The 16,044-nt window shown below is 44.7% G+C and overlaps 1 protein-coding gene across 2 annotated transcripts in view; it reads left to right on the top strand.

Moving 5' to 3' along the window:
- Window positions 1-522: 522 nt before the first annotated feature.
- The window catches only part of SLC44A1 (solute carrier family 44 member 1), a 91,948-nt gene continuing 76,426 nt past the window's right edge, over window positions 523-16,044 (top strand). The window contains exon 1 of one of the 2 annotated variants that reach the window (XM_073345962.2): window positions 523-882. In XM_073345962.2, the coding sequence (XP_073202063.1) occupies window positions 856-882 (27 nt within the window). In that variant the 5' untranslated portion in view covers window positions 523-855. The remainder of the gene's footprint in view (window positions 883-16,044) is intronic. The other variant, XM_073345963.2, reaches the window with a different exon arrangement.

Raw genomic sequence — 16,044 nt, forward strand, 5'->3', positions numbered from 1 at the left:
CCACGTCTTGTGGAAAAGCTGGAAAATAGGGAGCTTTAGTGGCCAGGAGGCAATTTGTTGAATAAAATTCATTATTTTTTAAAAGTCCTGGGCCAGCTGGGGGCCTGACTCGGCGGGCCCGGCAACACTGAGAGGCGGGGGGCACGCGACCGAAGCACGGACTGGGGGGTCAGGCAGGTGTGGGATTTGGGGGGCGTCGGGGGGGGCAAAGCAGGGGGGAGGCCGAAACGGGTGGCAGGCACGAGGGAGGGGCCAGAGACAGGCCGACGCTGAGGGGGGGGCAGACAGACGGGCCCCCAGGCACGGGGGAGACGCCCACAGCTGCCCCAGGGCAGGACACGGACACCTGCCTGGGTGGACAGCAGGCAAGCGCGGAGCCCCCCTCGGGCCGGAAGTGGACCGAGCCCTTTCTGCGGCGGACAGCAGCGCACACGCCCTATCTTCCCTCACGGAGGGCGGAAATGGCCGCGGCGCGCGCCAATCTGTGTCCGGGCGGGCGCGCTGAGCCGGCACTCGGCGCCCGCCGCACTTTGCGGTCTCGGCGCGGCCGGCGGGTTGGTGAGCGGAGCAGGCCCCGCCCCTTTCTCCTGAGCCGCCGCCGCCGCCGCCGCCGCGTCGCGCCGCCGCCGGGGGAGGATGAGGAGCGCGGGGCGGCGCTGCCGAGGGACTCGAGCCGCAGCCGCGCTCCAGTGACCGACCGACCGACCGAGCGACCCGCCCGCCTGCGCGGAGGAGCCGGGCGAGGCCGGAGCGGCGCCCCCACTGCCCTGGGGCGGGTGATCGCGGCGGTTGGATGCCCGGTGCCTAGCGGGGACCCCCGGCCCGGCTCCCCCGGGACAGAGACCCGCGCCCGCCATGGGATGCTGCAGCTCGGCCGCACACGTGAGCGGGACCCCCCCCCCCCCGCACAGAGCTCCCCCCCTCCCCCGCACTGCTCCCCCGTGCGGGGACCCGGCCCTCCCCCGTGCGGGGACCTGGGGGACACGGTCCCCCCCGTACGGCGCCACCTTCTTCCCAGATCCCCCCTTGCAAGGCGCTCCCCCCCTCCTCCCCCGCGGGTTGCGGGGCGCCCCTCCCCTCCCGGTGCCCCCATCCCGGATTGCCGGGCGCCCCCCATTCCCTCTCCTCTCGGGGACCCAGGCGACCCTCCTCCACGCGGTGCCCCCCATCTCCTCACCCACTGGGACCTAGCCCCCCGATACGGCACCCCTTTCCCCATGGTGCCCCAGCTCATAGGACACCCCCGTCCCTGTTGCCCTGCTTCACACCCCGCCGGCTCGCCCCCTGGGTGGGCGGAAGGTGGGGACTGGGGGACACAACTTCATCACCTTGGGAGTAGCGCCATCTGTTCTGAATAACTTCTCCTTTTTCGCTTCCTAGGGCAGGGCTCTCCTCTGGGCAGAGCATCCCCACCCCTGGCCCCACTCTGCAGTGGGCCTGGCCAGCCATCAGGTTCCCCAGCAGCCAGGGGAAGGGCTCCAGTCAGGCTGCAGGGCCAGGTCCTCTCCCCATAGCCTCACTGAGCCCTGTAGCTTCTTTCCTCACTCTGCCCCAGTTTGGTCTTTTTTGCCCTTGCTGCCTCTTTCTTCCTCCCCAGGGTGGTGCTGCCAGTCTCCTAGATGGGAGCCACAATGAATAGCTCCACCCCATGCTCCAGTTTGCAGCTCTGTCTCCCATTTTAACATTCCCTTTGAGCACAATGCTCAGAGTAATAACATGTTTCCAGGATAGAAATGTTGCTATGTCCTACATAAACACCGGTACCAAACTATAGCCTTACTTTTCCACAGCCCTGCATCTCTCCCCTCTTTAAAACTACATTCAATTAATAGATTTTAAAATCATGATTACATGGGGCAATTGCGATACTTTAGTTGAAGTGCTAATAACTCTAGTCTTCCTATGCCTTTGGTATTTCCCATCAGCAGGCAAAAGTCTGACCTGCTAGATGTTAGGTCATTGATTGTAGGGTTTTACAGCTACTGCCCCTGTTTGAAGGCAACATGAATGGTAGTGTGGGTGGCTCCCAAGCACTGTAGTCATAAATGTAAATTTCCTTGGTGATTTCATCTGTCTCGAGTTGACAGTCACAAAAGGGGAAGGTGTGTGTGTCTGAATATCCATTTCTTCTGCTCCTAATGACTCATCAATGGTATGAACTGAGTGTTCGTGTCCTGCCACATTCAGAAAGCTTTCTTACTAGGACTCTAAAAACACTGCTCGGAGCTTTCCAGTTGCACTAGGCTTCCCCTTTTCCAAACTGCTTTCATAACTATTTCACAGGCTCTCCTTTGCATTTTTCTTAGCCGTGGATCAAATCATCCATTCAGCATCTAGTCTGTGTACCTGGCATCATTATTACCCTCTTTGTTCTGTTCAAAATCAAAAAGGTTATCTATGTATCACCTTGGAGACCTTTCATAAAGAAGGAGAAGTAGAGAATAACTAATTGTTTCATGCTTGGTACAGTTATAGGTTTGCACTGTTTAAATTTTCCAGCTGGACTTGTATTTGTAAATCAGGGTTCAGGAGACTGTTAATACTATTCTGTTGAATCTTTCAACTGGATTTCCTTATGACTGGCAAGTTGTGTGGTAAATGAGTTTTGTGTGTCCTTTTATATTCATAAAAATCTCAAGAACAGTTGACTCTCAAATTCCTTAACCAGGGTCCTGGTGGATCTCTTCAGATAATCCAAAAGAAAGTGTCTGAATATTTTAGCAGCTGCTGTTTTACTTAATCTGTTGGTTGTTGGGTAGGATACTAGAAATTTAGTGGTGCCTCTGTCTCTACCACCCTACCTCAATACTTAGTGCCGGTCTTGGGTTCCTCTTTTCCCTTTCCTGCTGCTTCTGTAAATCATTCCTGCATTTCTACTCCATCTCCTTGTTTGAGCAAAGCTCCATCAGACGCTCTTGCTACTCCATGTTGCTGTCATCTATTGCCCCTTGACTCTTCCCCAGCCTGCTTTCTCTCAGATTTGACATGTGACTCCTTTTTCCTCTCATCACAACCTCCCACACTTATTCTTGGTGACTTCAACTTCTGAGTTGATGTCTCATTGGATTCATTAACTACACAAATCCTTGCCTTCATTCATTTGATCTTCAGCAGTGGATCAAATCATCCATTCAGTAGAAAAGCTGGTCACTTGACACTGACTTCACCAGCTATCTCTTCATCTCTGAGCTCTCATTATGCAAGTTCCCTCTTTCTAATAGCCACTTCATCTCTTTTAACGTAGATCACTTGCCCCCTTCCTCAGGCTCCACCTGTGCCTGATGTGACCTCCGTCCCTTTCAAGATGTCCATGCTCTCCCTCCAGCATTGATTTTGCTCTTCCACCATTTGTTTCCTCTGCTCCTGGTTCTATGCAGACACATCTCTGGAGAGAGTTCCTTGGCCACGTGGACTTATTTCATTGCAGTGTTTCTTTCTTCTTCTTCAGCTCTGCCATCTTTCTGGTCAAACAGTCATGCATTTCATAATCCCTTTTGCTTATATGCAGTCTTTGACTCTGTCCTTAAACACTCCTCTCTCTATGCCATATCCCTCTCCATACAGGAATTTGCTGACTTCAAAGGCTAAATTGATAAAATCCTTACCTTCATTTTACCTTTCTCTACTCAACGCCTGTCATAAATATAAAGGGAAGGGTAACCACCTTTCTGTATACAGTGCTATAAAATCCCTCCTGGCCAGAGGCAACATCCTATTACCTGTAAAGGGTTAAGAAGCTCAGCTAACCTGGCTGGCACCTGACCCAAATGACCAATAAGGGAACAAGATACTTTCAAATCTTGGCGGGGGGGGGAAGGCTTTGGTTTGTGCCCTTTGTTTACTGTAAAAAGAAAAGGAGTACTTGTGGCACCTTAGAGACTAACCAATTTATTTGAGCATGAGCTTTCGTGAGCTACAGCTCACTTCATCAGATGTTTACCGTGGAAACTGCAGCAGACTTTATATACACACAGAAATCTGTGTGTATATAAATCATATACACACATGATTTCTGTGTGTATATAAAGTCTGCTGCAGTTTCCACGGTAAACATCTGATGAAGTGAGCTGTAGCTCACGAAAGCTCATGCTCAAATTCATGATTTCTGTGTGTATATAAAGTCTGCTGCAGTTTCCACGGTAAACATCTGATGAAGTGAGCTGTAGCTCACGAAAGCTCATGCTCAAATAAATTGGTTAGTCTCTAAGGTGCCACAAGTACTCCTTTTCTTTTTGCGAATACAGACTAACACGGCTGTTCCTCTGAAACCTTTGTTTACTGTGTTTCCTCTCTCTTGGGACAGAGAGAGGCCAGACAGAAATCCATCTTCTCCAACCCATTCTAATCCAAGTCTCCAATATTGCAACCAGTATGGGAAAGCCAGGCAAGGCGGATTAGTTTATCTTTTGTTTTATGTGAATTTTCCCTGTGTTAAGAGGGAGGTTTATTCCTGTTTTCTGTAACTTTAAGGTTTTTCCCAGAGGGGGATCCTCTGTGTTTTGAATCTGAATACCCTGTAAAGTATTTTCCATCCTGATTTTACAGAGGTGATTCCTGTACCTTTTCTTTAATTAAAATTCTTCTTTTAAGAACCTGATTGATTTTACATTGTTCTTAAGATCCAAGGATTCGGGTCTGTGTTCACCTGTACAAATTGGTGAGGATTATTATCAAGTCTTCCCCAGGAAAGGGGGTGTAGGTCTTGGGGGGATATTTTGGGGAAAGACGTCTCCAAGTGGGCTCTTTCCCTGTTCTTCGTTTAACACGCTTGGTGGTGGCAGCATACTGTTCAAGGCCAAGGCAAAGTTTGTACCTTGGGGAAGTTTTTAACCTAAGCTGATAAGAATAAGCTTAGGGGGTCTTTCATGCGGGTCCCCACGTCTGTACCCTAGAGTTCAGAGTGGGGAAGGAACCCTGACAACACCCCTTTCTGTATGTGTTCTGTCAGCTCTCTCCATCTCCAGCTCGTCCATCTGCCCAGTATCCCAATCCTCTTAACCATTCTAGCCCCCTGCATTCTTTCCTTCAGTCCATTGCTGTCCTCTTTCTTTTCCCTCCCAATACAATTATGGTCTAATCTCCTCTATCTTCAAAACTAACCATTAACCCCTGCTTGCCTCTCTACCTACACTACCTTCAAACTCATTGAATATGCAGTTTACAACAATTGCCTTGAATTCTCTCCTTCATCTTCATTCTAGATTCATAGAACTGGCAGGGACCTTGAGAGGTCATCTAGTCCAGTCCCTTGCACTTGTGGGAGGACTAATTATCTTAGAATCATAGAATATCAGGGTTGGAAGGGACCTCAGGAGGTCATCTAGTCCAACCCCCTGCCCAAAAGCAGGACCAATCCCCAACTAAATCATCCCAGGCAGGGCTTTGTCAAGCCTGACCGTAAAAACTTCTAAGGAAGGAGATTCCACCACCTCCCTAGGTAACGCATTCCAGTGTTTCCCCACCCTCCTAGTGAAAAAGTTTTTCCTAATATCCAACCTAAACCTCCCCCACTGCAACTTGAGACCATTACTCCTTGTCCTGTCTTCTTCCACCACTGAGAATAGTCTAGAATCATCCTCTCTGGAACCACCTCTCAGGTAGTTGAAAGCAGCTATCAAATCCCCCCTCATTCTTCTCTTCCACAGACTAAACAATCCCAGTTCCCTCAGCCTCTCCTCAGAAGTCACGTGTTCCAGACCCCTAATCATTTTTGTTGCCCTTCGCTGGACTCTCTCCAATTTATCCACATCCTTCTTGTAGTGTGGGGCCCAAAACTGGACACAGTACTCCAGATGAGGCCTCACCAATGTCGAATAGAGGGGGACGATCACGTCCCTCGATCTGCTCGCTATGCCCCTACTTATACATCCCAAAATGCCATTGGCCTTCTTGGCAACAAGGGCACACTGCTGACTCATATCCAGCTTCTCGTCCACTGTCACCCCTAGGTCCTTTTCCGCATAACTGCTGCTTAGCCATTCGGTCCCTAGTCTGTAGCTGTGCATTGGGTTCTTCCGTCCTAAGTGCAGGACCCTGCACTTATCCTTATTGAACCTCATCAGATTTTCTTTTGGCCCAATCCTCCAGTTTGTCTAGGTCCCTCTGTATCCTATCCCTGCCCTCCAGCGTATCTACCACTCCTTCCAGTTTAGTATCATCTGTAAATTTGCTGAGAGTGCAATCCACACCATCCTCCAGATCATTTATGAAGATATTGAACAAAACCGGCCCCAGGACTGACCCCTGGGGCACTCCACTTGACACTGGCAGCCAACTAGACATGGAGCCATTGATCACTACCCGTTGAGCCCGACAATCTAGCCAACTTTCTACCCACCTTATAGTGCATTCATCCAGCCCATACTTCTTTAACTTGCTGACAAGAATACTGTGGAAGACCGTGTCAAAAGCTTTGCTAAAGTCAAGATACAATACATCCACTGCTTTCCCTTCATCCACAGAACCAGTAATCTCATCATAGAAGGCGATTAGATTAGTCAGGCATGACCTTCCCTTGGTGAATCCATGCTGACTGTTCCTGATCACTTTCCTCTCATGTAAGTGCTTCAGGATTGATTCTTTGAGGACCTGCTCCATGATTTTTCCGGGGACTGAAGTGAGGCTGACTGGCCTGTAGTTCCTAGGATCCTCCTCCTTCCCTTTTTTAAAGATGGGCACTACATTAGCCTTTTTCCAGTCATCCGGGACCTCCCCCGTTCGCCACGAGTTTTCAAAGACAATGGCCAATGGCTCTGCAATCACAGCCGCCAGTTCCTTTAGCACTCTCGGATGCAACTCGTCCGGCCCCATGGACTTGTGCACGTCCAGCTTTTCTAAATAGTCCCTAACCACCTCTTTCTCCACAGAGGGCTGGCCATCTATTCCCCATGTTGTGATGCCCAGCACAGCAGTCTGGGAGCTGACCTTGTTCGTGAAGACAGAGGCTAAAAAAGCATTGAGTACATTAGCTTTTTCCACATCCTCTGTCACTAGGTTGCCTCCCTCATTCATTAAGGAGCCCACACTTTCCTTGGCTTTCTTCTTGTTGCCAACATACCTGAAGAAACCCTTCTTGTTACTCTTAACATCTCTCGCTAGCTGCAGCTCCAGGTGCGATTTGGCCCTCCTGATTTCATTCCTACATGGCCGAGCAATATTTTTATACTCTTCCCTGGTCATATGTCCAACCTTCCATTTCTTGTAAGCTTTTTTATGTTTAAGATCCACTAGGATTTCACCGTTAAGCCAAGCTGGTCGTCTGCCATATTTACTATTCTTTCGACACATCGGGATGGTTTGTCCCTGTAACCTCAACAGGGATTTCTTGACCATTTCTAACAGGTGTTTGTCTAACCTGCTCTTAAAAATCTCCAGTGATGGAGATTCCACAACCTCCCTAGGCAATTTATTCCAGTGCTTAACCACCCTCACAGTTAGGAAGTTTTTCCTAATGTCCAACCTAAACCTCCCTTGCTGCAATTTAAGCCCATTGCTTCTTGTCCTAGCCTCAGAGGTTAAATAAAAATTTTTTCTTCCTCCTTTTTGTTACAACCTTTTACATACTTGAAAACTGTTACCTTGTCCTCTCTCGGTCTTCTCTTTTCCAGACTAAACAAACCCAATTTTTTCAATCTTCCCTTATAGTTCATGTTTTCTAGACTTCTGATAATTTTTGTCGCTCTTCTCGGGACTTTCTCTAGTTTGTCTATATCTTTCCTGAAATGTGGCGCCCAGAATTGGACACAATACTCCACCTGAGGCCTAATCAGAGCAGAGTAGGGCAGAAGAATTACTTGTCGTGTCTTGCTTACAACACTCCTGCTAATACATCCCAGAATGATGTTCTCTTTTTTTGTAACAGCATCACACTGTTGACTCATATTTAGCTTGTGGTCCACTAAGGCCCCCAGATCCCTTTCCGCAGTAGTCCTTCCTAGGCAGTCATTTCCCATTTTGTACGTGTGCAACTGATTGTTCCTTCCTAAATGTAGTACACCTCTACCCCGATATAACGCGAATTCGGATATAACGCGGTAAAGCAGCGCTCTGGCGGAGCGGGGCTACATGCTCCGGTGGATCAAAGCAAGTTCGATATAATGCAGTTTCACCTATATTGTGGTAAGATTTTTTGGCTCCCGAGGACAGCGTTCTATCGGGGTAGAGGAGTACTTTGCATTTGTCCTTATTGAATTTCGTCCTATTTACTTCAGATCATTTCTCCAGTTTGTCCAGATCATTTTGAATTTTAATCCTATCCTCCAAAGCACTTGCAACTCCTCCCAGCTTGGTATCATCTGCAAAACTTTATAAGCGTTCTCTCTATGCCATTATCTAAATCATTGATGATATTGAACAGAACCGGACCCAGAACCGATCCCTGCGGGATCCCACTTGTTGTGCCCTTCCAGCATGACTGTGAACCACTAATAACTACTCTCTGGGAACAATTTTCCAACCAGTTATGTACCCACCTTATAATAGCTCCATCTACGTTGTATTTTCCAAGTTTGTTTATGAGACGGTCATGTGAGACCGTATCAAAAGCTTTACTAAAGTCAAGATATACCAAGTCTACCTCCTCTCTCCCCCCCCCCCCCCCCCCCCCCCCCCCCCCCCGCAAGGCTTGTTCTTGTTGTCAAAGAAAGCTATCAGGTTGGTTTGACTCCATTTGTTTTTGACAAATCCATGCTGACTGTTACTTATCACCTTATTATCTTCTAGATGTTTGCAAATTGATTGCTTAATTATTTGCTCTATTACCTTTCTGGGTACAGAAGTTAAGCTGACTGGTCTGTAATTCCCCAGGTTGTCCTTATTTCCCTTTTTTTATAGATGGGCACTATATTTGCCCTTTTCCAGTCTTCTGGAATCTCTCCTGTCTTCCATGACTTCTTAGAGATAATCGCTAATGTTTGAGATATCTCCTCAGTCAGCTCCTTCAGTATTCTAGGATGTATTTCATCAGGCCCTGGTGACCTCTTTAAGACCTCTAATATGTCCTAGTAATTTTTAAATTCTTCCAATCTAGCTTCCACTCTCTCTCCTCTGAAACTGCTAGCAGTTCTAAAGATCTGTTCCCGGTCAAGTCTCAAGACTTCTATTCCATTCCTACCCTCTTTGATAATATCAAAAGCAGCAGATGTCAATCATCCTGAGCACTCTCCCTGGAATTCTGCAGAACTGTCCTGTGATTGGTTTCAGAGTAGCAGCCGTGTTAGTCTGTATTCGCAAAAAGAAAAGGAGGACTTGTGGCACCTTAGGGACTAACCAGTTTATTTGAGCATAAGCTTTCGTGAGCTACAGCTCACTTCATCGGATGCATAAAGTCGAAAATACAGTGAGGAGATTTATATAGACACAGACCATGAAAAAATGTGTGTTTATCATACACATTGTAAGGAGAGTGATAACTTAAGATGAGCTATTACCAGCAGGAGAGTGGGGTGGGGGGGAGAGAGAACCTTTTGAAGTGATAATCAAGGTGGGCCATTTCCAGCACATTTCCAGGAGTTAACAAGAACGACTGAGGAACAGTTTGGGGGGGTGGGGGGGAGGGAGGAGGAATAAACAAGGGGAAATACTTTTACTTTGTATAATGACTCAACCGCTCCCAGTTTCTATTCAAGTGTAAGTTAATTGTATCCGATTTGCAAATTAATTCCAATTCAGCAGTCTCTCGTTGGACTCTGTTTTTGACGTTTTTTTTGTTGAAGAATAGTCACTTTTAGGTCAGAAATCGAGTGACCAGAGAGATTGAAGTGTTCTCCAACTGGTTTATGAATGTTATAATTCTTGACATCTGATTTGTGTCCATTTATTCTTTTACGTAGAAACTGTCCAGTTTAACCAATGTACGTGGCAGAGGGGCATTGCTGGCACATGATGGCATATATCATCTGTCCTGTGATTATTCTCCTATCTCTCTGATTGTTCTCTTCGTTCTGTCCACCACCACTGTCTCTGGAATTACTTGTGAGCCCCTTCCTCTTTATTTTTTTTTTTTACTTTACAGCTTGTTTTATCTCCTTCTATCTCAGTGGTTCTGAAACTTTTGTACTGATGACCCCTTTCACGCAGAAGACCTCTGAGTATACCCACATTATGAATTAAAAACGCCTTTTTTTTATTTTTAAGACTATTATAAATGCTGGAGGTGAAGCAGCGTTTAGGGTGGAGGCTGACAGCTCATGACCTCCCACGTAATAACCTCGTGACCCCTTGAAGGGTCCCGACCCCCCGTTTGAGAACCCCTGCTCTATCTAATCCTGCACTACTGCATGCATCTCTGATATCATCTGTCCTTGCATGCCTCACCATCAGTTTAAGTTTAACATGACTAGTACTAAGCTCCTTCTGTTTTCTTTCACACCTTCTCAACTGCCCCTAGCTGTCTCTGTAGAAAACACCAACATCTTCCCTGTCACTCAAGACTTTAATTTGGGAAGTATTTTTTATTTCTCCTTCCTTACCTCACACACTTAAGCTATATGCAAATACTGTTGCTTCTTCAACCACAGTATTTCTCTGATCTGTCCTTTTGTTTTCTATCCCTTCAGCTAAATATCTCATTTGGGCCCTCATGATTGACTGACTTCATTACTGAAATGTTCTTCTTTCTGATCTTCCTGACACTCACATCACCCCTCTTCAATTCATCCAAAAGTTGCTGCTAACATAGGCTTCCTTGTCTGTTGTTCAGACCGTGTCATCCCTCCACTGATGCTCCATCCACCTAAGGTTTGAAATGGTCACTGAAGTCTTTGCATAACTGCTCTGCCCTTGTCTCATTTCTCATCAGCCCACCACCTTTGCTGCCCCATCAATGCCAACTTCATTGGCCCATTTATCAGCTTCTCATACAAATGTATCTATGCTGTCTCCTGTGCTTACATCTATGCACAAGGTTTCTTCTAAAGACCAGCTACAGTTATGATGCCATTGGGGACACTAACTTATGATGCCGAGGGGGGTGATGAGATGTAAAGAGGATTAATTAGTATAGCTTTTTTATTTACAGAAAACCTCTTAATTGTTATGCTGTGGCCCATCCCCACCTTGACCACTATACTAATTTTTACCTTTTATTTATTTGTCTGTAGAGTCTGAGCTTCTCAGGGGAAAGTACCTAGCATATTGTGAGTGCTAGGTGAAACTTTAACAAAGCCATGGGCCAGACTTGTGATTTTTTTTTTTTTTTTTGGTGGGCACTGTGAAGGGGGAAGGTGGTAAGAAAGGCACTTGGCTGTGGGAAAAAACACTTCATAACAGTTGTGAAAAAGTAGCTCTATGTTCAGACTACATGAAAGTATAGCAGAGTTTTGTGTAGCTTCACTGGGGTAGTAGTGGTGCCATAACAATTTCTGCTGTTCTCTGTTAAAATGGTCTTGGGGTTTATCCAAGAAAGCCCAAGCTTAAGCTGAAGGAAAATGTGGGTTTTGTGTTGTTTTATTATGAAGTTCTTTACCTTAATCAGGGAGAAAAGCAGAATTTGCCGTTGAATCAACAGCTCCCTTTTTGACTCTCTGGTATTGGAGATACCACATTATTTCTTTCCACCCATTAATAGTTTTGTTTGTTACTGACTGAATTGTTGACATAATTCTGTACTTGTAAACTGGCTGATCAGAACTATGGGAAGTGTTTCCTCACAACATTATCAGAAAGAAAGCAATATATCAGAGTCTTAATATATACAGGTTTCAGAGTAGCAGCCGTGTTAGTCTGTATTCGCAAAAAGAAAAGGAGGACTTGTGTCACCTTAGACACTAACCAATTTATTTGAGCATAAGCTTTCGTGAGCTACAGCTCACTTCATTGGATGCATAGATGAAGTGAGCTGTAGCTCACAGCATCCGATGAAGTGAGCTGTAGCTCACAAAAGCTTATGCTCAAATAAATTGGTTAGAGTCTAAGGTGCCACAAGTCCTCCTTTTCTTTTTAATATATACACTGCAACTAGGAAGGTTGGAAATGTACTCTTTTCCTTATATCTTTTCATTGCATTAGTTTAAGATTTGTGTGAGAAGGGCTTGGAATCTTTCAGGCAGTATAGTGCCATGAGTGGGATAAACAAAGAACATTTTATTCTATATACTTCTAGTTGTGCCCTTGGCTTTACAGATAAAAGAATACATTGCTGCAAAGGCCAGTGATGACAGGCTATGCAACAACTTCCCAGCCCCCTCAACTCTCACATGCAAGGTGTTTCAAAATAAAACGCTTGGAGTTAATCTCAAAGCAATTATTTTCATAGTCCTGTTGATAAAACTTGGTTTTCCTAATATATCTCTGAATATATGGATGATCTGTTACTTACCAGATGGAATGCTGCATAGGGAGTTACTCTATACAACGTTGACCTTAGTTACCACACAGTGGTGAGATATTTTGCAGTTATACTTGTCTGAAATGTTAAAAATAGTACAGCAGGTATATTTGTGTTCCATTGATCTTTTATCAGTTAATTCACCAGTTTATAATTAAACACAGAATTGTTTCATCTTAACTTATTAAATACAGAAAACTAAACTTAATGTAGTAATTAAAATTGCAAATTAAAATGTACATGCATCATAAAATAAAAATACTAAAGTTCTTATTGTAGTGTTAACTTGCCCACTGTGTACATACTGGCTGCTAATGTATACATTTAACAGCCTAAATTGTAATAAAAAAGACTACAGACTTACACTGTGGCTGAATTATTGTTGATCTTCAGTTCCTTGCTTTCTGTTTAGTATAGTACATGGACCTTACAGTTGATGCGCTGTGACAACAAGTAACAGGTCCCTTCCTTAAGCAGCAGTCAGTGTGAAGGCATAGTGGTTATACACACAGCACAATACAATACTCAGCAAGTGGAACATGAAGTATAGTCGTAGCTGCAATGTATTGTTGAATAATGGATTTGAAGCATTTGTGCTGTTAGTCTTAAGATTTCAGATTTAAGTCAATTATATGTAGTCTCCCCTTTTGAGACAGAATGGGGCATGATCCTTTTAAGCGTGGCATTGTATAACTGGCATCTGGAACTCAGCAAGTTTTATTTTCAGCCGCTTAATACATACGGCAAATAATGATCCATGGCATTCTAATTACCCTTTTGTGTGTGTGTGCATCTCAACTGCCCTGCATACGTGGGCTTGAAAAATTATGCCCATTAGTCAGTAGTAAATGGGAAGTTTTCCCTCATGAGTTTGGGGACTTATCCCATAAAATTCTGTGGAATGTAAATTTTGATTAAAGTAAGTCTCCAGCCTTTTAAATGTAAAGTAGTGCAGTGATGTCCTCCAGAGTCTGCAAACCACACAACCACAGAGCCGCCGCTGCTGCTCACTTCTTCTGCAGCAGAACAAAATTAATGACTATTTTCACTGCAATTCAGTAAGCTGGGGTAATAGTAATGGCAAGAACAAAAACCTTATGCAGCAATAAGTCTTAAAATCCAGGTCTACAGACTCCGTCTCTCAGAGCTCTCTCTATGGCACTAAAAATGGCAGTTTAGATATTTGGGCTCTGATTGGGGCTCAGGTTGTGTAACCCACCCTCCTCCCCAGGCTTCAGAGCCCAAGCTCCATCTCAAACCCAGACATCTACATGGCTATTTTTAGCACCATAGCAGAACTGAGTCTGTAGACCTAGGCTCAGAGATTTTCTGTGTTGACATACCCAGTGAAACTGTCAGCAGTCAGTTTTATGCTCATGCTTGAGAAAGCTATGAGAAGCAGCAGAGGTGGGCACTACGTCTTGGAGGATGGGGACTCAAATGGATCCTGAGAATTGAGAAGAATAGCAGACTCTCTTCATAGTATTCAGAAAGTTTAGTCTCCCTTTCAACAGATAGAGGGGAGATGGTGCTTGAAACTTAGCCTCTGACTAGTAGGTGTCTGATAATATAAAAGATGGTGCCTCCAAGCAGGGTCCAGGGACAGTGGACCAGGGACCTTGCTAGAAATCCCAGTGCTGTTTGTTTTCTTAGACTATAGGTAATATTGGCTGGTCTTCTCACCAGGACATTCTGCTTCTTTTCCTCATGTATCTACCTCTGGTTAGTAAGTATCGGGTAACTTTTTTCCCCCTAAGTCCTGCTGCATGCAGTTATACAACGTATGCAAGTAACTTTTTAGTTCTGAATGCAAAGGAACGTTTTTAATGGTGGCTCTCCCCCCCCCCCCCATTGTGACCATTTCTCACTGAGGTCTAGCCCTACGTGAAGTTTGACGTTACGGCATTCAAACCATGTCTGAATTATCTGTATCAGAAATCTTTGCAGTGTTAATTTTTTTTTAACCTTTTAGCCTTTGAGTTATCTGAGGAGGCTGTCTTCAGACTTTAAAACGCAATCTGTGTATTGAGACCAGTCTTGGAAAGTCTTACCTTCAAATGAGAATTTTGCTGGAAATTATGCAAACTAGAAAAGATAGTCTTGCAACAATAACCACAAACGCTGGAATAAAAATCTATAATATGCTGTTCCCAACCTACCTTGTGTGTAAAAACATTGTGTCAACCTGTAGATTTTAAGCTTGGTGGTGGTTTCTCAGTGCAGGTGCTGTACCCTGAAATTGTCCACTTTGGTTTGCCCCTTACGAAAAGAGGGCAAGCTTATGTTAATGGATCATGGTGCGGTGAAGATGTCAGCTGTCTTTCTACTTTTATTCCTTTCTTCTGAGGAAGTCTTCTCACTTACTATAGCTATACTTGTATAATTAGCCAAAAGGGCAAAATACACTTTCAATTAAATGCATTTCAGGGGTTACCAGTACTTTTTTGACTGACCTAATTATCTTTTGCAAGCTAACTTGAGTGCAACTGTGCATCACACATCTTTTCTTCTTTGAATTTCTTCCACTTGGAGAAGCTGGTGGAAAAGGCTTTCATTCTTTCCAACCTCTGCTCCTGGAAGCCAATTTTTACGAAGTGTGCTGCCATGTGTCCTTTGCCTATTGATCTGAATTTTTATTCGAACTACCAGTTCATAGTCAGTGCTTGGAAAAGTTTAATTGTACTGGTTCACCACATACTGTAGGGCACAATTCTATATTGGGGGAGGAATGAAGAAGTCCTATTAGTTCATCCAATCCATTTTTAATATCCGTGATTTTATGAAGCAGTTCTCTTCCATTGCATTTGATGTTATTGTATCAAACCTCCAGCCATCCTGGGAGTATTCGAGAGACACTGAATTTTTGACATTTAAAAAAAAAAAAAGGCAGAACTTCTTACGGATCCTTTTCAGGCTGTCTGTGTACATCATAATGGAGCAAAAAGGACACAAATCTTAACGCCTTTGTTTTTGAAGACCATCTTTAAATTTTTAAAGATTGCAAGTAGGGAAAAAAGCAAACACAGTTTCAACAGACCATACCCTATGTAGTACTAGAGCTGGAGATTTATCCTTTGCAGTATTTTGAAGCTGGGATTCCAAGCTGCTTTTCATATGGTATTTCCTAACTGTAGCTAAAGATGATAGCTGCTAAAATAAGGGGTAGGGGGCATGTGAGCTAACCTGGTATTCAGAACGTACTGATATTACGGGCTGGTGATTTGCTGAATGCTGTGTAGCACTGGTAAGTTAAGAAGCCCAGCTTTCCAGTAATACTTGTTTCTGAGATGTTTCAGAGTACCAGCCGTGTTAGTCTGTATTCGCAAAAAGAAAAGGAGGACTTGTGGCACCTTAGAGACTAACCAATTTATTTGAGCATAAGCTTTCGTGAACTACAGCTCACTTCATCGGATGCATACTGTGGAAAGTGTAGAAGATCTTATTATATACACACAAAGCATGAAAAAATACCTCCTGTATTCAAATAAATGCAAGGTTTCAGAGTAACAGCCATGTTAGTCTGTATTCGCAAAAAGAAAAGAAAAGGAGTACTTGTGGCACCTTAGAGACTAACCAATTTATTAGAGCATAAGCTTTCGTGAGCTACAGCTCACTTCCTCAGATTCCTCAGCTGTAGCTCACGAAAGCTTATGCTCTAATAAATTGGTTAGTCTCTAAGGTGCCACAAGTCCTCCTTTTCTTTTCTTTTTGCAAATAAA

This window comes from Lepidochelys kempii, chromosome 5, assembly GCF_965140285.1.
Source record: "Lepidochelys kempii isolate rLepKem1 chromosome 5, rLepKem1.hap1, whole genome shotgun sequence".
In the NCBI taxonomy this organism is placed as follows: Eukaryota; Metazoa; Chordata; order Testudines; family Cheloniidae; genus Lepidochelys; species Lepidochelys kempii.